Below are 23225 nucleotides of genomic sequence, written 5' to 3'. Positions count from 1 at the left end.
AAACAACCCAGTCCTCCAGCCATCTCAGCAAATGCCACAAAACAGCATCTGTTTATGTTAAAGCAACAAAGCCTTCAGTGGCTGGAGGAATCAGGTCTTTAAGACAGGAGACCACTGTTTGTTTCCCATTTTCCCACCAACAGTCAGTGTTGTTGTTTTCTGAAGCATGACCGTGACCATTCACTTACCTTAACCACGCGGTAATTAATGTAACCAGACGATGAAGGTCCCAGTCATCTCAAACCAAAACCACGATCTTTCTCGAACCCCAACCAAGTCGTTTGTGCCTGAACTTGACCAAACCTTACCATAGTGTTACTACATCATTACATTACATTACAGTCATTTAGCAGATGCTTTTATCCAAAGCGACTTACAATTCATTATCTATCTACACACCGTAGACGCAGCTACGGGAGCAATTTTGGGGTTAAATGTCTCGCTCAAGGACACATTGACATGAGACTAGTAGAGCAGGAGCCGGGGATCGAACCGCCGACCCTCTGATTGAAAGGTGGCCCTGCTCTCCACTTGCTCGCCACGATCATTAAAGTTTAATGATGCATTTTAATGGTTGAACTTATTTGTTTTCCAACACTGCTGTGTAGCAGTTTTAATAGGGCAGCGACAAATAACGTTGATCTGAACAGGAAACATTTTGTCATTAAAGTTGGAGGATTTCATTGACCCAGGATTTGTTGAAAACATACATATACAGACTGACAACATCAAGAGGGGAAAATAAGGTGAGGTCATCGAGGACAATATATTTTATATATAAGACCTTTGCTAGAAACCCTGAAATTATTCAAAGGAATAATTAAAGCAGCATTGAGCAATATTTGTTACATTAACACTGAATAAAATGACCCCAGGTTATGTGAAATGGTCACATCCATCCCTTCTATGTGTTTCTTTTTTTTTGCTGTCTGTCTATCTGTGTTTCCATCTGCAGGTATCTGAGAGTGCCAGCATAAGACATTAATCATTTAGAGCAACTCATTTTAAATTCCCGGGCCTGAACTGCCGGGCTTGCAGCTGCAGTTTCTCAGAGCGTGTGTGTGTGTGTGTCTGTACATGTGTGTATCTGTGTCAATGTGAGCCAGCTATATGCATGTGTCTGGTTGTTTGCATGTTTATTTAAGCGTGTGTGTGTGTGTGTGTGTGTGTGTGTGTGTGTGTGTGTATGTGTCCAGGTGTGGTCCTCTTGCCTGGAGCCTCTCTGCTGCTCTGCTCTCATGGTTAATGCATGTGCAGAGAGAATCCCCGTCCCTCCAGCTTTCTCCCCCGTCTTCCTCCCCCATACCACCCTACTTCCCTGAATAGACCTGATCCTCAGTATACATGCAGAAAGATAACTCCCATTCCTTCCCCATTTCTGCTGCACACCTCAGAAGACGAGTCAGAGAAGTACAGAGAGAGAGAGAGAGAGAGAGAGAGAGAGAGAGAGAAAGGGCATGAAGATAAGACGGGAAAAAATAGGGAGGAGGGGGTGATAAGGAGACATGAGGGCATTTAGTAAAGGTAAGGTGAGGAGAGGGAGTAAAAGGAGGTACACCAGAGAGGAGAAAGGCCTTCTTTTGAAAAGACAGCAGAGAGACTCCCTCAGATGTCTGATCAAAATTTATAATATAACAAATACTGAGGTTGGAATGGTTGTCTAAGCTCTGTGCTACAGACTCTCTTCCTCAGATGTCACAAGTACAAAAACAAAGGTACGGGAGTCTCAGTTTTAGGCCAGTGAAAAACTCTAGCCAAAGGTTCAGTTTGGATAGCAACTGATGTAATCCAATAAACACAACTGGCCATGATCTGTAACTATGACTAGGTGGTGGGGGCCTCGTGACAGTGGGAAAGAAGAGGCGGAAGGCGCTAGAGGGAGAAAAGACAACAAAAAAGCTAAAAGTTACGACTGTATGACATTTTCTTTAATATTAGAACAGTATTATTTTGCTGTCAATATGATAATATATATGTACGGGATAGTCAAAAAGACATGATCAAAGTCCATGTTCTTCTAAAGTATTTAAAATCTCATGCTGTGAATTATTTAAGCATTATTTTACTTGCACTCACTGCAAGAAAACAAAAACCTGGCTGGAGAGTCCAAACAGGGTTTGTTTTCTATTTCTGTCTCTCCGGTAGCTTCTTCTGCCAGGCGGGCTGGGCTTCAACCAGTGCCAGGTTGGAGAGGCAGAAGAGGCACAGACACACGCACACACACACACACACACACACACACACACACAGAGCAGCTATCATGATACTTCTGCTGGGCTATATTAAGAGATAATCCTAAACTGGCCGTACAGTGACACCCACACACTGACACTGTTCCCATAACCCATTTCTGCTATTTAGTGGGAAATTTATTCCACTACACCGGAGAGGACTGTAAAAGCTGAAAAACCTGCCATTTGGCAGGTGCTTCTCTCCAATGCACCTCACTCTCCTACGAGTGTAAGTGGCAACTTGCAAATCAAGCTTGTTTAAATCCAGGTTTTGTCAAATCTATTTGTATTATTCTCAAGTCACAGCCCTTCTCTAAACAATCTCATTTGCAAAGAATACAATAAAATGGAGGGAATGCAGTTCTTTTTTTTTCATCAAAAGCCCCATTCACAGTTGTCATTGATATTCAGAGCATCAATATGGCAGCAAACAACAATTTGCTATGTGAAGATATGGTGGAGCCGTCTACCTGAACAGAGAATGAAGTCACTCTCCCTCTGTGTGTGTGTTGTTATCCGAGCTTCTCTGTGCTTTGAGTGTGCCCCACTGCTCTCAGCAGTTACAGCTGATCACCCAGTCCAGACCGACAGCTTTGCAGTGGAAGTGTTGTGTTTCGGTTTACTTACTCACAAAACTATGTGATTAAGTTTAGGCAACAAAAGTACGTGGTTAGGCTTAAAAAAAAAATAGTGTTTGGGTTTTGTGACGTAAAATGAGTTTGTTTGTTAAGTAACTTGCGTTATTAAACTATATAACTTACGTAACCAAAGTCGGGTAAAATAAGTCAACATTGACTTGGTTCCACATGGGACCTGAACAGCAGTCTCCGGGGTGACCCATCCAACCACCCGTTCTCGCTCTTCACACTACGTCAGTTGCTTTGAATGTCTAATGATGACGCAGATGGGTTTACATTGGCATTGGTTTAAAGCCCAGTGCATCCCAAGCGGACGCTAAAGGGTGACTTAATGCGTCTGTATCAGGCTCAGAAGGGAACTGACCAAGCGGCAGTATTTGATGAGTTCATAGTGAGAAACACAGGCAGCAATGACAGTCTGCCATTGTCTAGATTTTAATTTTGTTGTGTCTGAAGCACCTGAGGTATCCCTGGAAATAGAAACCTAAAGTAATCATTTCTAGGAATTATCATTCATATGCATAATATCTCGAAAACAACAGACTCATTGACTAGGCAGTAGCAAACTGAGTCAGCTATGTGAAGATATAAAAAAAGAGATACAGAAAAGAAAGAGAAGGTAAATGTTCTTATCTCGATACTTGATGAGTTCTAGTCATGTTGTGCCTGATGCATGCATGTTAGTTTGTGTGTTTCAGTGAGCAGCTTGTCCCCTGGTGACCCTCGTAACGCTGTTGCCATCCCAATCTCTCCCAGGATGTTTCTCCGCCTCGACGTCCCAACATGCCCAGAGCTTCACACGTGGAAACATACAGCAGTAACCACCGTATCAGCATTCACACACGTTATAGTATAGATACAGTGACCTTCCCCGTGGATCACTCAAATTCCGTGGCGACTGTCTGTCTTTCGCCTGTCGGGTGTGAAAACTATTAACGGCAAGGAGTGAGTCAAAAGGAGGGAAAGTATAAAAGATGTCAGAAGGGAATGACAGAAAGAAAAATAAGAGGAAAATAGGATAGTAGATAGATAAAAGTGTGAGCTCAGAGTGAGGCTGGGGAGGACAAAGGGGAAATAGAAGAAAGTCAAGTGAAGTGGAGTGCTTCTGTGTGACTAATTGGAGAAAAAAACAGGGCAGTAACAGAGAGTTAGAGGTGTTATTCCTGCTGGGGCCACTCATACTCAGACAGAGTCAAAGATGAACGTGTCTCACAAGATTGTGTAAAGACTATTTAAAGTCGGGTCATGCTCTGCAGCATGGCCTTTTAATTCAACCTATTGGTCTGAGACTGTTCTAAAGAGATGTAGTAAGGTTCCCTGAGCACTACGGGGCTGCTGACAGCACACGGTTTGGTAAAGATACCGTAAAGATATATGAACTGTGTTTTACTTGTATTGTATTCATTGATGTACTTTGTGTATTTCAATAATATGTGTTTATTCTTCATTCATTCATTTTTGTTATTAAATTGATCCATGGAGAATGTGAAAAGAGTACCTAGCATGGTGAATATAATAGGAATGTTTTGTAGAATGGAGGTCAGTTTTGGTTAATTTTGCTTTTGACAGACTGATATCCAATAATCGGTTAATTATTTTGAAGAAAAAAAGCTTAAAAAGAAGTGAAATACAAGAAGCGCTTTCCTTTCACTCGGGCACTCCACTGACTCAGCTTTGGCGCCGCATTTTAGAGCGCTACATCCTTTTGGAGGTGCTGAAATTTTAATGTTGTTGTGTGGTAAATGTCTTGCCGTATGTTTTCTGTTTATTGCGATCATTAAGGGTGCTCCGATCGATCAGCCACAGATCGATATCAGCTGATATACGTTCTAAATAATTTGATGGTAGTCTTTATAAAGGCCGATCAGAAGAGCCGATCAGACGATGAATCGATTCTCAATTGAAACGTTTTAAATACTCATTTGCCTGCTTCCTCTCAGGCTCTGTAATTCCCTCAGAGAGCGACACAGCTGGACACACACACACGTGTGCGCCCCGTGGCACCGTGCCCAATATGTGTGTGTGCCCAGCTGTTTCACACACACACACACACACACACACCGCCGAGCTCGCCACGGTGCATCATGTCTGAACGTCATTTAACATGGGAGCCAAAGCTTCTTTTCGGCACCCATATTGAATTAACATATAGACCGTAAATTAATCTGTAGACCAGCATGCCTAGCTGCTCAAAAATATTCCCTGTGGTTCACCGGTGGTGTGAGCTAGGGAGCTACGTTAGCTAACTTATCTTCAGCTTTTAGTGCTCCAACCCTGAGTCCGCCTTCTCATGACTGAGTGATTGCTCACAAAACATTTAACCAAAGATTTGTCTTCACAAAGTGTTGAAAATAGGTGGGCCAGAGGAGAATTATTAACAGTAAATTATAATATTACCTAGCTAGAGCAGATCCTGGCTGTCTAAATTAGCTCATACCAGCTAATACTGCTTGATTAATTCATCACTTTTTAGACAACGGGTGCGTCAAGGTCAGGGAAAAATGTCCCTCCTTCATTCTGTATGCATTGGCAGCTCTTCTTATGCAGAACAAAAAAACATCAAAATACTTTACTGGCTGAAACAACAGGCCCGAAAAAAGGAAGCGATCAAAGAAAAACGTGGCAGTCGAGAGCTGAACACTGGTGTAGCCAAAGTCTATTGGGGTAACACACTGGTGTTACCCCAATAGACTTTGGGATAATGTCAAAGTTGCTAGTTTTTTTGAGAAATTCACTCGAAGCCGATGTAAAAGTAATAATCACAGGACATTTATTCTTGCAAGAAGGAGACAGAGTGGAAACACATACAAGTCATGTATCAAGGCTGCTCAGAGGTCTGTCTCTGAGTCTCTGATATTTATACTTCGGATAACACACAAGTGCGTTTGCACAGAATCATTTGTATAAAGCTACGTGGCATGTCTTGAACTCGTCCCTTCCGCACAAGCAACCGTCATCTTGACGTTTAGTAAGATATACAATCGCCCCTTACAGAAGGTCACAGTGACTGCTAAACGAGGAACATCTGAGGATAACAGGTGTGAAGAGATTTCACAGTAGTCACAGACTTCACGGAGCCTTGTATGTTAAACAATAAGAACTGATCATTCTAAAAGTTATTTTTCTCCAACAGTTGGATTGGTAATTAACCAAATTAATCACTTTTAACTAATTAACCAAATTAATCTTTTTTTATTGAGTCGTAACGATGAGATATGTGGTTCACAGCAAATGTGAGTCCATACAAAGTGTGTACTGTACATCAATAAGCATGTGAGAATATGTGTTAGTTCCCTCATAGAATTTACATACTACATGCACACACTTCTAGATGTGTTCATAAGTATACTGTGTATGTGCCTCAGTGTGTGTGTGTGTGTGTGTGTGTGTGTGTGTGTGTGTGTGTGTGTTCATCTCCACTGAGCTGTCAGTGCATCTGGAGGCTTTCAAATAGGATTTCTGCTGCTTGGCGGAGGTTTATGCCAGCGCCGGGGCTTTTGATTCGCCGCTCACTCACGGACAGCAATGCATGACAGACTGCTTCCTCTACCGCAGAGAGGGAGAGAGGTAGAGAACGAGAGAGAGGGAGAGAGGGAGAGAGAGGGGAGAGACAAACTGAAGAGGAGCATATGGAGAAAGTGAGAGGTAGACATAAAGGAAGACGAAGTGGATAAAAGGTAGAGGAGGAGGAAGGAAGAAATATAAACCTAAAATGCAGAGAATGAGGAGAAGGGAAAGATGGAGAACGATGGACGGAATGAAAAAAAAAGTCTCTGTTGTGACTTTGGCGAAGAGGGAGAAAAGGATATTTCCAACACCGCTTGGAAAATGCTTTACCCACATTTCAGCGAAGTTGAGAGGTGATTACCTTCACAACTTAAAAATTAAACTTAATTGCATGTCAGGATTCAGGCAATCGCTTTAAATTCTCACTGGCAGCAACAACCCACTAATGACTAATATAAGCTATTTGCGACAGCTTTTAAGGTCTGCAGTATGATTCCACCCAAGCCAGTGTTTCTGCATCTCAATTAGGATTACTGTTATTGGTAGGAGGCTTCCAGAAGGTTCAAACTGTGTGAAAGAGGTTGCCAATAATAATTTGCAGTTGAACAGACCAGCTCTTTTTTGCAGCCTGCAGCCGTTGAGTTTGGGGCTTCCTCAATAGGTGTTTAGTTAGTAACTTACAATATGATGACGTTCTGTGGAAAATGTCGTCCAAATAAAAATGTAAAGCACATCACAGAGAGATATTTTTGGGAGGAGAGATTGTGGTTTGGATGAACTCCAATTTTTATTGTAAGCCTCCTATAGCCTTTTTAAATAAAGTTTATTCCTCTATTTTTACATAAAGTTTGTTCTGAAAAATGACATAAAGGGCCAGCAGTTGGCACTCAAGAAAGGCGAGAGACAATGGAGCGGTGATGAGCTGACACCAGCCACTGTGTTTATCTCAGCTCTACGTGTCGTCTGAATTATGATCATCATGCTCCGTCTGCGGTGATGAAAATATACCCTCTCGCTTAGGTCGATGCGGTCGTGTCCGTCATTAAAGAGGAAACCTTCATTGTTTTTGGTCCTTATTAGTGACTGCTTCAATTCCTCTCGAGGGGAAAACTGCCATAAGGATGTCTGATATATTACGTTGTAAGCGAGAAATGTAAGAGGTAATTACCAAAGTGTCATTCCTGTAACCTGTGTCATTAGCAATATTATTTTTATTATTATTATCAGCAGGATTGCAAGCCAGCATTGAGGCCACACACACACTGTTGAACATTGTGGTGAACACCCTTTGGACATTCATGATGACTGATTTATATTTATATCCTGCTTTTGTGTGTCTGGTGTTATTATTTTGCTACCGGAGCGTTTCAAAACTTGGATGGTTCAAATCAACCTCATCAAAATGCTTTGTCCTATTTTATGTACGTACCATTGTGTTGTTGTTTGGTGAGTAGTATTTTCTCTATTTTTAGCCATTAAGATGAAACTTAACGTCTCCGCGGTGCAACCAGACATCGACACAGCTTCAGTATCAACCTAACTATAGTTTAAACATATCGCTAAGTGTGGACTTTGCACCCAAGCTTGAGAGAAAACTTATGTTTGGCTGGTTCAACAGCTTAATGGTAATGATGATTATATTGCTTTTTTTGCAGTTTTGTGTGACCTACAACTGAGAGGGTTAATTAGCCGTGATGAAGTAATGCAATAGCTCAAAAGGGAAATGGGCTGGAACGTTCTCCATGTCAGACCTCAGCGGTGGAGATCACGTGCTGCTGTCTGCGATCCCATCATTGTCAATCTATCTACATCCGTGTACCTGTCTATCACCTGCCTTTCTTAAACCTTGTTTCACCACTTGCTCCCTTTTTGTCTCTGCCTTCTCCTGATTCCTTCTCTCACTTCCTCTCTCTTGCTGTAGCCATCTCTGTCAGTGTCTCTACTGTTTTCTCGCACTGTAACACCCTTTTTTATTCATTCACACATCGGATTCGGATGGAGAAGTCACAGCGCAAATCAAGGAGTGAGAGAGAGAAAAGGAACACTGTGACTAATATGGGAGAACTGACAAGACATATCACTAACTTCACAAACAGGATTATTTTCAAATACAAATAATATACTATGGTCACCCCCTCTCGTAAATTACATTCGCATACTAATAGTTTAGAATGGCAATAATGTTTTGAAAGACATGTAACGCTGTCTGGTGTTATTTTTATGTTTTTAATAAATCAACCTATGAAGCCGCAAAAATGTTCATACAAAATTTTTTTGTTTGGTTTTCCCTAAGCAATTCAAACATAATTTAGGTTGAGGAAAGAACGTGTTTTTGAAAAAAGAGAAAACAAAGAGCTTCAGTTGTTTCAGAAAATGGAATCAATACACTTGTGTTTTGGGAGCAAAGGAGGAAATCAGGTGAAAATTATTACTGAGTGTAAGAGCCAAATTCAATTTGCTGTAAAATATTTACTTGTAATTACATGTTTAACTTCAGTCAGATCTGTTTCTACTTTGAATGTTACAAGGATGTTGTTATCATTTGTTGTGGTAAGAAATACACGTAAGTGACAGACTGCCGTCACTTTAAGGACACTTTGCGACAGTTAGTGTCGGCTGTTAGTAGTAGCTGGAGCAGAGTGGAGCCGCACAGTTTTCCGACCGTGTCATATGGAACGTGCTATGTGGATTAAGTTGTGGAACAATTCGTGGATAACCTGTGGATCCTTAAAGTGTGTCTAGGTAATCGGATACTTTTAGGAAGAAAGGAAGTTGTTTCGCTAACTTGTAAGAAGGAAATTGGATAAATAAAACACACGTGCTTTCACCTACGAGCGGCGTCAGTGTGAGCTATGTGCGTAGGACCAGACACGCGTCAATTTAAGGTTTTACACTCTGCTAAAGGTTTGGACGCTACACTGAGCAACAAAGTCCGAGGAGAGAGGTGAGATCAAAATAATGTTGGTGTTTGTTCCATATCAAAAGTTATTGACGTTGGTTTCTTTTAAATGTTCGTTAACCTTAAATACATGTTGTTGTAATCAGAATGAAGAAGGTGATTTAATTAACCTTAACCAAGTACTCATTTTAATCCAGACCACAATGTGTCCCTCACCACATTTATTCTGTGCCCAAACCTAACCAAAACCTACACCATAGCGGCGTATGATCAAACGTTTGAGCAACTCATTACACCACCAACGATATTCTTACATTCTACTTGTTTGTACGCTGTTGTTGTCAGCATGTCAGATATAAAACCTAAAATGTTACATGTTAAAGGACTGAATACCAGTGATCAAATCATTCTGTTGCTTCTTATTGCAAATATTTTTAAAATTAGATGAATAAAATCGCCAAATCACACCAGGGGCATAAATTGGGATCCCCACTTCCTACCTCCCTACTTCCAGGACCCTCATCTTCAAACTCAGCCTTCATTTTGATCTCAACTACACATCTGTAAGGTTTGGTGGCTGCATCTTATACGGTTGTGACAAGATCGATCCACAGACAGAAATGCAAAAACCTGGCAAAGTACTCAAACCACTTCTGTGGTAGTTCCAGCTACAGTAGGTGTCTCGAGGACCACATTCTGCCATGATGACACATACACACAAACACACACACACACACACACACACACAGACTCACAAGGTGGAAATCATACCAGCCACTTGCTGTCAGGGCTGACAGCATTGTGATGATAATGACGATAATATAAATGCAAAACCTTAAAGTGGTCACGTCTGTTACTGAACACAATGAAGTCACACACACTGGCATGAATAGTGTGTGCGAGACAGGCAAGAGGAAAGATTTGACAGGAGGGAACAGAAAAGCACAGTCTGCAGATTTCTCGGAAAACTAATTAATCCAGCACACCCCGCAGACACACATTTCTATTAGCAGCACTACGTGCATGCAGAGTCGAAAATTTGTGCACAGTCTGTTGAACAACAAACAGGAAAGGGAGGAAAACGTGCTACCACATGGCTTAGATGAAATATAGCGGCATAAAATAAAAGGGTTATATAGAGATAGATGCATAGTATCAATACCAAGTTGGTGTCAACTGCAAGAAATATCACCAAACATTCATAAACTTTGCTGTATTGTTCATTGGCATTAACACCTGCTCCTAGGAAATGACACAGCTGCCCTGACCAGAGGTTCAATCAACCTATGTATACCAAAGCGCCCAATTGTTGCCTATTTTACCACTTTCATTCCATTTTACTGCATATCTGTTTAACTGCTACAATACTAACCTCATGAAAACATTTACATTTGCAGTGTGATTTAGTGTCTGGTACACAGGAAGTGATGTGGCTAAAGTTTGTGAAAAAAGAAAATGTTGCTTTTGTGGAATAAAAAGCGTAATTGGTTTGCGATTATTGAATTAGCTTTTATTCTTCTATGGGATTTTAATGAAGAAGTAATGTAGAAACATTTTAGTGCACAATGTGTAGAGTAGCGTAGGTAGAATTCCAAACCTTGTAATTATCCTTTACAGTTGTTTCTTTTCTCAGATCAACCTGCTTGTTACTTTGTTGTCATAAGAAAGACTGAGTTATATGAAGGCAAATCACTGTAAAAATCCAAGAGCGCAAATGAGATCCACGCGCGCGCACAAATCAAACAGCCGCGCGCATACTTTACTTTGACGAGCGCTTTTACATCACTCCGCGAGCGAAAGTCCCTCTCGCGCGCTCGCGAAACTTTACTCTGCTCGCTCGCTCGCAGTTTTTCTTTTTGACAGTAAGTGGGCGGACCCAGTCTCCGTTGTATCTCTACATCTAATTGGTTACAATCCTCGTCTTTGGATAGACCGGATATCACTGTGACACAGGCGCTAGGTCTGTTAGAAGTGGTTTTCAATCCGCCACTAAACACTACTCCACTACTCAGAATGTTCTACATGTGTCTGACAGGTTTTGTAAACTTTTCAGACTGTAGAGGCTGATGAAATACAAATTATGTTAATAGCGTTTTGAAATACAATAATTAAAAATGTGTTTCTCTTGTAAAAGGAGTCAAGTTGCTCGGATTTATTTAAATTCACTCATCATTCTATTACAGACAATATGTGTTTGATAGTCAAACCTCTTGTGACAAACAGCTCAAAGAAGCTCTTTGATCTTAATTGATTAAAACATGATGTTATCATATTTAATCATACAGGTGTGTTTACAGAAGAGATATAATGTAGTTGTATATAATATGAGCAACAATTTGGACCCGTTCAAGGATCTGTAGCCAAGATTAGGGACCACTGTTTCTATATTAACTGTTTGCCCAAATTAAATCATTGACAAGTAATTAGTGGATGAAAAAGTATTCAGATCCTTCACTGCAGTAAACGTACTAATACTGATGAAACAATCCATTACGAGTAAATATCTGCATTCAAAACCTTAGTCAAGTATGTTATTATCAGCAAAATGTACTTCAAGTGCAGAAAGTAAAAGTATCCGTGCAGTAAGATGTACATTATTACTGCACGGGTTGTGCAATCTGAAAATCTGAGTCTGTGTCACAGTGATATCCGGTCTATCCAAAGACGAGGATTGTAACCAATTAGATGTAGAGACTGGGTCCGCCCACTTACTGTCAAAAAGAAAGACTGCTAGCGAGCGAGCAGAGTAAAGTTTCGAGAGTGAGCAAGGGAGAGGGACTTTCACTCGCACGAGAGGGACTTTCACCTCGTGAGAGGGAATTTCGCTCGACAAAGTAAAATACGTGCGCGGCTGTTTGATTTGCGCGCACGTGAATCTCATTTGCGCTCTCGAATTTTGACAGTGATTTGCCTTCATAGTTTCTACTGCGCAGCCTGCTGAAGGGACTTTGGATAAAAGCCTCCACCAAATGGCATGCATTAAATTCCCTTCACTAATGGCTTATGAAGTCACTTTTATCAACATATTTGCATCAAGGTTAACGCTATGCATGTTGCTCTGTAGCTTTGCTTAAAAAATATATACAAACAGGAGCAAAAATGATGCACGACCACAGGCTGCTAATGAGTTTTCCATCTCTAAGACTGAAAAGCAGCACATAATTTGTTTTGGTATCATATTGGCACTATCAAAATATTCAATTTAAACGCAGTGAACTGCAGATCATGATTAGCCTTAATTCAATCTGTGAAAATAGAGTTGATCCATTACTTCTCTGCTTATATTCTTTACCTTGAAAAACATTCTTTTCCATAGCAATAAATGACTTACAGTGCAAGTTCAAATCAAATTAAATCGTTTGGTTTCACTCCTAACATGAGCTGCTGAAATAATCAAGTTGAGTTCAATCTGATCTCAGGAGGTGAGCACACTCAAAGAGTTGTAGTTTATGTTGCATTCATGTAACATTGGGCTGAAGCAAAGAGAGAGGTAGTAGAGGGGGAATCTAACTATATGACACCTATTGGCCTGTTGGACCTTCCGATTTCTAAATGTAGGTATATATTACTGTAAATATATTAATTTACATTGGATTATTAGCTATCATTAATTTCTGTTGTTGTTCTAACTCCAGCTGTGAGTGTGTGACTGTAGAGCGGGTGGTCTTATTGGACAGCTGTGGTGCCCAAAACATTCAAAGGCCATGGTTGATTGCTGAAATTGTTTTCACCATTCTAGAACATCTGGAAAAGGTGACAACCCGCAGTGGTTGAGGCATCATTTTTGCGCCCAGCATTCAGACATGAACCTCCAAAGCATCAGCTTCCATCCCAGGTGTACTTTTTCAAGGGTTGAATAACGCATATAAATGAGTTGCAAATACATGGCGCGTGGGTGTTTCAATATCCCTCATCCATATTCATGAGAGCTGCAACACTCAGGGTTCATCCTTTTAAGGTGCTACACAGACAAGCAGCACCCATGAATACATCAAATGAAAACAGGTTCATCTGGTTCATTCCAAGATGCTACTTATCCATAGAATGAAAAATGATACCTGTAATTTTGCAGTAGGCTTTTCTAAAACACAGATGATTCTAGACAAAAAAATATAAGTATCTTTTTAAATAAAACAACTCAATACTTTAACTGCTAATGTGCTTAATAATGATGATGGAAATGTTAAAGGACAGTGACAACATTTTCTCAAACACTAGAGTCCAGCTGAAGTCTACAACCATGTGAGGCTGTACTTAGGCGACCATAGTCACAATAACAATACTAACATGGGGATGTTAAGCAAATGTTTATACCATGTTCACCATACTACTTTAGCACTTGCTAAAAGCAAAAGATACAGCTGAGGTTTACGGCAATATCGTTACTTTTGTAGATTTGTTAACAAACCAAATTTTAGACAAAATTATTTTTTTTACTTGATGATGGTGCTAGATAAAAAATGTAAATGATCACAAAAGTTATTACAATTCATCCGTGGGGAAAATTATTATTTGTACCAAGTTTCAATCCAACCTATACAGTAGTTGTAACGACATTTCGCTCAAAACCACAAATGTGAACCTCAAGGTGGCGCTAGAGGAAAAGTCAGGGGATCAGGTGAGTCAGTAGGATTCATTCTGTCTGCACCATTGACATCTGTACCAACCGTCATGGCAATCCATCCAGTAGATATTCTTAGTCTGGACCAAAGCAGTGGCCTGAACCACTGTGTTGCCGTCTCTAGAGCTGTTAGCGTGGCTAAAATCCCTGTCTAAGTGAATATGTGCAGTTTGGTGATGAATTTTTTTTTAAAGACTTTTCCTCCAATAAAAGTGACATGTTTAGAGGGCAATAAAGATCCAACTTGGCTCAAAATGACAGAATGTATGATTTAGAGTCAATCTGTGCAGGCGATACTCGTTAAATCAATGCTTATTTTCCTACATGCGATGTGTGTTACTATGTTTTCAAGTGAACTCTACTATATCTGCCTTTATTTTTGTATTTTGTTTCCATGAACATTGCTGGATCACTAAATCAACTTTATATACTGTTATAAATTACATTTCAAACCTATTCAACTTATTCAGAACCCAGTTCTCAACTAAACTTGGAAAAACACTTAGATAAGACTTCAAAACAACCTTGAACCGTGATAGGAGAGCATTTAGGGTATATTTTATATATATATATATATATATATATATATATATATATATATATTATTTATAGTATAGGGTATAATATAAAATATTGTACTGTACATGTACAGGACAGTTAGCCCCATGGAAGAGCGCCAGGCTTTGAAGCCAATTTGACCAAACCTTTTTCCCAAAGACTTACATTGGGAAACAGACGTTTGTGAATCAGCGGATAATTTTTTTGAGGTAAACAACTCCCCAGTACAAACACTTACATTTTTTGAGAAATTAACGTGGCCCCAACATTGTATTTAGTTCTCTTTTAACATCCATGGATCAGACAAATACAATAATGTAAAGCCCTATCATATGATACTATGATTTGCAGAAAATATATATATACATATACACATACACATACACACACACACACACACACACACACACACAGGTATATATATCTCGGTGCAAGACATATTCCACAAATCACATCACACATCATTATGTCACAAAGGTCAATTAATACCCTGAAAGCCACGTTTCCTAAATGCCACCTTTCCTGAATCCGATACATCAACTACAATCTATCTGATCCTCTTCTTCGGCCTTCTAATTGGTGTCACTCTCCTGATTTGGTCTTCTAAATGTTATCTGATGCAGGAGGCGTCAGAACGTAACAAGATATGGAGCTGGCAGTGCTTATTAGATTACCAGGACAGAGAGTGCCATCGATTAAATACAATAATGATCTGTCATTTTAGACAGAACAGGGTGAGAGACCCTCAACATACAACTGTACAGTAACTGGACATTTTCTTTATCATTATGTGCTATTAAGATCAAACTTTAACCAACTACCGACAACCGTTTTCCTCTAGAGATTTTGATTGTATTCAATCAAGTTTTGTTTAAACATGAAGAAGAAATTTCATTTTGATGGCATGAGGAGACATGTGTGGCTTTGTGGTTGTTAAATAGTCATAATGAAAGATACCTGACCTATTTATACTGTATACAATGATCTCTAAGTCTGCTAAATGTTACGTGATGCAAATGGAATCAGAGCGTAGTGCGGCAGATATGGTGCCTGGCACTTCTTATTAGATTACCAGGACATGCAGTTCATTGATTAGCTGTGATAATAATGGATAATGTTCAGTTTAAGTTTTAATCCATAGCTGCAGACGCGACAAGGCTTGAGCCCTGCGCAACTGAGCTAAGGGAAGGGGATAGTTTGTGACATTTCAAATTAAGTTTTTAAATAAGTTTAAATATGTATGGAGTTTTTTGGTCATAGAGGCTAAAAAATATCAGGACTATACATCTTATATGCACATTTCCTATGACATTTTGAGACACCACTGTGAACGAGACCTGTGAAATTGTCTGTGCGGGTGTCCTCTGAAGTGAACAAGCATACGTGGCATGCTAATGTGTATTAATCTCACACAGCCGTGGAACTAAATCACCTTAATGTTAACGGCATCAGAGAGTAACAAGGTTTTGCAGGGTGGTGCTGTTTATTAGATTATCAGGATTAAGAGAACATTGCTTAGCAGGGACAATAATGGAGAAGATAGTGAATTTGAATAGGAATAGAGCGCTAATCCATAATTCATGACAACAAAAACAATGGCGGGGCCAGTGTATTAATCTGTACAAGATGGTGAAGTCGAGAGTCAAATGCAGCAGAGCTTTGTGTGTCATGCACATTTGTGTGCTTTTCCAGTACCAAAAAAATCTTAAATTAAGTCTTTTTCAACCCTCCTCCTATACAATTATGCGCGACAGGAACAGAGAGTGTTGTAGGCGAGGGTTGGATGTGAAGCTGTTGTGTTGGATTTCATGTTATGTATTCCATTTTGCTCTACAGGAAATCCCTGTGGGTTCCTTCAATTAATCAACATACCAATTTATTGCTCAGGCTTCTTGCATGAATTATGCTGAGCCAAGTGAGGGTAACTGTATGTGTGACTCTGTGTGTGTGTGTGTGTGTGTGTGTGTGTGTGTGTGTGTGTGTGTGTGTGTGAGTGTGTGTGTGTGTGTGTGTGTGTGTGTGTGTGTGAGTGTGTGTGTGTGTGTGTGGTGTGTGTGTTTGTTAATCTATCACAAGCAAAGTCAAATCCCTAACTCAGAGGCTTATCAACACCTCCCTCCCTCCACTTCATTAGCTTTATCCACCATTATTAACCTGTTACCCTCTCTCTCTCTCTCTCTCTCTCTCTCTCTCTCTCTCACACACACACACACACACAGAACCACTCTGTACCTGAGCAGAGATCAAAACTCGGTCTTAAAGATGATCGCACATGAGCCCGACATAAGCTGCCTTACTGTACATACAGTAGAAGTCTTTGAACTCACAACCAGTAAAACCGTCGTGACATGCTGTGCTGAGAATGACTAAGACTTGTGTTCAAATCAACTGCTAACTTTTTAACGTTTTCTGGAAACTGAACACATGTATGATTCAGGTGCCAATGTTCTCCCTCACAAAAGCAAATGAAAAATGAGACACAACAACACAACTGCAGTTGTTTGTTTAATCCAGCAGAGTGTTTATCGTGCTGTCTGCCAATGATATGGCCCTGGACCTGACATCAGTGGGAATTAATGCGTGCCAGCATGGCTAATATATTAGACGTGGCCTCGTGCTTCTGGTTCTGTTTGCTGTCTAAAGTCTTTCCCGTCTGCCCAGGGAGGCTGAGATTTAATATTTGTCACCATGACACTGACACCGGGGGTGATAGTTTGAACCCGTCACCAAATGGGGAAGCGTCAACCTCCTCTCAATCAAAGAGGGCCTCCTAACCTCCTCTCTCCTCTTTATCTCTCCAGCCATCTCTGAATAACTTTAGTCGCATTTTTGTCTTTGACTTCTCAGTGCCAAACACTGTATTGTTTGACTTCCTGTCTTCACATCATACCTGTGAGGAGTACAATGAACACAAACACACACACACACTGTCACGACCCGTGTGTCTTGCCTCGGCACATTAATAGAGATTCTGTCAGTGCCTCTGGGAGGAATTACTGCCACTTGCTGAGCCCTTACACTCACTGTCTATCACAAATACAGACAAAGACCTAGAGTACAAAGCCATACATACACGATACACACACACACACACACACACACACACACACACACAACTTCTATGGTTTCTATTGCTCTTATTCCTCTAAATATTTACTCTTTAAATTACATTTCTAAATGTATAAATAGTTCAACCGTGCCCTTAGAATTTTCTTAGATTTCACAAAGAAATAATTGTCTCTCTCTCTCTGACCTCATTCATCTCCGTCGCCTCAAACCATCCCTCTCACTTCTTCCATCACTTTCTCTGCACTGACTCGTTCACTTCATTCACTCACTTCAGTTCAATCTCATTAAAGTCAAAAGTGCATCATTGGCAAAAAAAAAAAAAAAAGCAGCTACAGCCAAAGCAAAAGCATCTCTTTCCCTCTCCTCCCTCGCCAACTCGAGCAACAGGCCAGACAAAATCTTTATCCTGTCTGTCGCTGCTGGACCGGTTTCCAGACTCAAACTTCAGTCGCATGCTTTTGGAATAAACTTCCCCTTGTTGTTTATCATCTTAAGCTGAAACATTAATCAACTGTGGCTTCAGTCCACCTCCAGGTTTAAATTATATTCATACCCAAATGCTTAGTCCCTCACTATAAATCAACATTATTTTCATTATTGATTCCATTTATGCCACCAGTAAACTACAACATTCTTCCCTTGTTGCACTAATTTACAGTGGCAAAGTAAGGACAGGCATGAGAAAAAAAGGAAAATGTCAAAACGTTCCACATACAAACACACACAGATGAACACAAACACACACAGATGAACACACTCACACATACATCTCCTTGTCAAACATGACCTACCTCAGTGAGGTGCGGGTTGGGGTTGAATCCACACTGGTTACAGACGGTGGACTTGCACTGGGTGCAGGTGTTGTAGTTGGGTACAGCCGGTGGGTTAGACAGCTCTGTGGTGGTGCACACCGGGCACAGTTTGCTGCTTGGCATCGGTGCAATCTGCGGCACCGAGTAGGGCGAGGTGGGCGTCACACCGCGATCTGGAGACACAGAGGGAGACCGGCCTGTCCTGGAGCCGCCCGAGCCGCTAAAGTCGACTTGGAGGTTTCGACGGGAGGCGTGCTGACCAGGACTTGGATGACCCCCGTGGCCTGCCATGCCGGACCCCGCTGGACCGTGACCCATCCCGTGGCCTGACCCTGGGCCATGCCCCATGCCGGGCCCCTGGCTTGACTGCATATGTCGAGGGGAGGTCGGAGTCTCGTGAGTGGCCAGGCGGTAGGGCTCGCCAGCCCTGGATCCTACTCCTCCACCTCCGCCCATTCCTAATCCCATACCTCCTCCTCTCATCCCTTCTCCTCCCATACCTCCCATACCTCCTCCCCCAATTCCTCCCATTCCTCCTCCTCCAATTCCTCCCATTCCACCTCCACCTATTCCTCCCATTCCTGCTCCTCCGCCGTGGCCTCCTTGTTGCATGCCAAGCTTGGGGCTACCCATCGGACCCCTGCAAGAGAGGGAGAAAAAAAGTCCTTACAACACTGAAAAAAACATTGGAACAGTTTGACTATTTAATATTGATCGCAAGATCCTTATATCATCAAGAGTAACCAGGACATTGTTTTAAAAAGAGATGTTGTGAGTGAAATTAGCAGCTATTGATATTATTGCTTAGCAACTGTAAGGCAGGACAGGAATGTGTCTGGATTTCTCCACGTCGTTGAAGCGTTAGCTTCAAGCATGGGACTTAAGTAAAGCAGTAGACTACTCCATATACAAGCATTTTGGATGCTGTTTTCTTTTTTTTTAACTCTCCCCCAAAACCAGAAATGCAAAAGACAAAGCATAAGGAATTGAATAAGCAATGTGTTTGTCTGCTCTTGCGTAAGCTGCAAATGTTAGCATATTCAGCTAACTAGCTTACTAAGTAGCCTACAACAGTAACCCAGCGTTATTTCCCAGGCGAGAGGCATTTCATGGTACATTATTCTTTGGGGTTACAAGTCATGTATAAAAAAGAAGCTTAGTTCAGGATCTGCACAACCACTGTGTAGTTTTTCCCCAGAGTTTGGGATGCGGTCCTGGGTGCTAGCATATTGGACTGTGGGCTAATGTTAGTGGCTCTGTCCTGCAACACTGTCTCACTCTACACTGCAAAACTAGAACAATGTTGTTTCTCTCATTCCATTTCTTCTACATGGGTCATCAACTGGTAAGGATGCTAACTTTTTGCCTAGGGCATGTAGCTTTATCCTCAGTCTTTTAGCACAATATGATACATGTAGCTATTAACTGCACACATTCAACATACAAGCAGAGATGGGCAGTATTTATATTACTTGTATTTGAAAAACGTATTTCAATTACTTTTGAGTATTTTGTAATTTGTATTTGATAGGGCCGATAAAAAATCTAACTTAATTTGTAACAAAATATTTTAGAGTGGAGTACTCAAAATACTTTATCCATGAATCAAAAAACAGTTCACGAGTTCAGTCTTCAGATCTTCAAGTTCAACGGATTGTCTGTCAAGGTAAATATTTTATCTGAGTGTGACAGATGTCAACTAGCTTGATGTATAATTTATGTCTGGGTCTGGCTACATAGCCTATTGTATATACATGGTGATGGTTATAATATCAAGCTAGCGATGCTAATGACGCTAGCATGCTGTCAAGGCTAGTGCATAGCCAGTGTTTAGCAAGTTAACTTATCAGTTGAGTAGCTAGCTATAGGAAGAGGGAGATTGGGAGCTTGTATGTTCATGATAACCTTATCAAGAGACGTCTGACCATCTAATCTTGCACTGTATTACAAGTTATGCTGTATCTTCTCAATGCGAATGTCATAATGCCATATCAATTACTGTCAGATAATATAGTTCACAGTTAGCCAGGCTATGACAGTAGATGTCCATTTGTTAAAAAAAACATGAAATATCCAATTTATTTTATTTAAAAGGAATATTATGAAAGTATTCTTAGTTTTATTATTTCATACATTCTACAGTTGGTCAGGTGGACAACATGTCTCAGTACAGTAATTAATTTAGGCTCTTTACCTGTGTACAACTGGTTTTAATTCTATATTTTGCTTTTATAGTATACATAGGCCTAATGTGTGATGCTATTCATATGTGATGAATACTTTCTTGTTGATACAACAAGAGTCTATGGGCTGTTAAGTCCCATTAATACAAATATATATATATATATATATATATATATACACATAATCAATCAATTTGTTGTCTTTTAATAGCTTTGCTTAGTTACACTGACATGTGACTGTTCTTCTTTTTTGTGGGGTTCACCAGAGCGTTGTGTACATTAAATAGCCCAAACCTGAATGCTCTGCTATACCAAATTGTGAGAAAAAGGAAAATCCAGAAAAACGTATTTCCTATATTTTAAATACAATGTATTGTACATGTATTGTATTTTGTTACATTTTCTGGCACCAGTATTTTGTATTTTATTTTAATACATGTATTTGAGGGATATTTTGTATTTTGTATCAAAATACATTTTGATGTATTTATGCCCATCTCTGCATACAAGATATTGATAAAATACATAATATGACAAAAAAAACCTTTGGAGGATTTTCGTTATAAGCCAAATCAACTTAAAACATTAAAAAGTCAACGAACTGAGACATTAGCTTCCTGCTAACAATATCTTTTAGCCAACACAATTAATGATTGCAGGCTAGAAATGAGAAGCCTGTTGAAGTCGAACAACTGTTTCAAATTTTCCCCAAAATTTGGAGTTGCACATCTGCCACCATTGTTATTGTAGACCTCAGAATGGACAGCTAGACAGGCTTAGCAATGATAACTAAGGGGGGCAAGTGTAACATGTTTCTATCGCTTGAGACATAGAACCTAAATGTTTTAACTACTATCAATTTATTTTGGCAAGTAAACAAACTCTAATGAAACCTTTCTGACTTTCTACTACAGTTTGTGTGGGTGTTATTTCAAAATGTATATTACAAATTCATTGCTGAACACAATTACGCTCTAATATTGATATTTTTCTGCTGCAGGAGCAGAGTGAATGTAATAAGCGCCGTTGGTTGATGACACCCCAATATTAAATGAGAAAAATATCTTACTTTATTGAATGCATTATTGTAAATGAATAAGCACTACAGGAGAAGTCAGCCTGGTAATTGTCACTGTATTCTAACAAATTCAATTATCTTCTCATTGCCAGAGAACCAGCAGCAGAAACAACATTTAAAAACCAGCAAAAATAATTACTGATTCATTCACTGGTAGCTTCTGAAAGCCATGAAAAGACCACAGGCATCAACAAATTAAAATGGAAAATAACAGGCTGCGGCAAGACCGACCACACACACACACACACACACACACATACAAACCCATTTCTACTGTGTCAAAGCTTCATGTGTGCCTGAAGTGTATGCACACATACACTTCAGGCAGAAAATAAGACATATCCACGCACACCTAGACAATATTCACTGAGTGCACACTTCAAGCAGGAGGCACAAACAAACAATTGAAGGGGAAGCCAATTGTATGCTCCTGCTACCTTTCAGAGGTAAGTAAATAAAGTATTGGGAGATGTTTCAAACAGCAGGGCATATCTGACATGACACTGGGTTAGTCACAAGACTGACAGAGGTTTTCAAATGCCTGTCAACTGCATCTCTAACACTCAATCCTGCCAAATGTTTAAGAAAGATGCTGTCCTCTATCTTGGTCAGCAGGTTGGTCGAGGACAGGTGTGTCCTGTAGATGCAGAAATCACAGCCATGTAAGTGTGTATGTAGAGTTCCTGCGCATGCAATTCAAACAGCCGTGCACGCATATCACTTTTATGAGCACTTTTACCCCCTTTTTTTTACACCCAAACTTATTGACTTTACTAGTGTTCTACAGTAGTGTATCTCATGTACAGTATCATGTACTTACACGCATTTAGGATTTTTCTCTTCTATTCCACTCTTTGATGAAATAGGTCAACTTAATGCCTCATATGAGTATTTCTGATCTGTCTGGTTAGGTTAGAGAAAGATCACCTACAGTACGTGGTTGAAAGAACTACAATCTCCAGTGTTGAAGTTACACATAGGCCATGGAGATGATAGTCACTATTCTATTGTACTATATTGTCTATGCTAGCATTGATTGAATGAGTAGGCTCGGTGTATTACCAACTTTAAATGGTTAGTGCACACCGAAATTGGAAATGTTGATTTACTGTCCTCCAGTGTCACAATGTTCCAGACTGCCTCTCCATTCACTAAAAGATATTCTTCTTGCGGACAGACTACTTTTTCTATTCTTTCTCCTTCGCAATCTTTCTCTCTATAAACTTTTTTTCTCCATCACAGCTCCTTCTCTTTGCTCAGTCGCTCCTCTCTTCATTGTCTCTCTGTCTCTGACTTTCTATTATCTTTTCAGTCGGCACTGACCATGGCCTCGCTCCCCCCAATGTTCTCTTTTTTTTCTTTTGTTGAATCCCACCTTTTTCATTATTTCTATTTACACTCTCGAAAGGGAAGTGGACCTCAGGCGACCGTCCATTGTTGTCTGTTGTTTTTTTTAACCTGTCACAGAAACGCTCTTGTTGGTCAAAATTTTCTGGTTGCAAAAATTTACAACAGTTGGTTTGAGGGACGGGAGTGATGTTTCCATGATGGTTTTACTGACGGCACAGTGCACACCAAAAAGTGTGTACCGTCTCACAAAAAAGAGACCATACATCCTTCAGTCACAAA

General features: G+C 40.3%; 1 protein-coding gene across 3 annotated transcripts in view; it reads right to left on the bottom strand.

Annotated features, from left to right (window-relative positions):
- The window catches only part of bsna (bassoon presynaptic cytomatrix protein a), a 152418-nt gene that overhangs the window by 101308 nt on the left and 27885 nt on the right, over positions 1-23225 (bottom strand). For all 3 annotated transcript variants that reach the window (XM_068733091.1, XM_068733093.1, XM_068733092.1), the window contains exon 2: positions 18315-18975. In XM_068733091.1, the coding sequence (XP_068589192.1) occupies positions 18315-18975 (661 nt within the window). The remainder of the gene's footprint in view (positions 1-18314; positions 18976-23225) is intronic.

This window comes from Cebidichthys violaceus, unplaced genomic scaffold (genome assembly GCF_023349555.1).
Source record: "Cebidichthys violaceus isolate CVI_PGR_0920_01 unplaced genomic scaffold, fCebVio1.0.p SCAF_6, whole genome shotgun sequence".
Classification (NCBI taxonomy): domain Eukaryota; kingdom Metazoa; phylum Chordata; class Actinopteri; order Perciformes; family Stichaeidae; genus Cebidichthys; species Cebidichthys violaceus.
The sequence above is the reverse complement of the archived record's forward strand: the minus strand, read 5'-3'. Positions and strand labels throughout refer to the sequence as shown.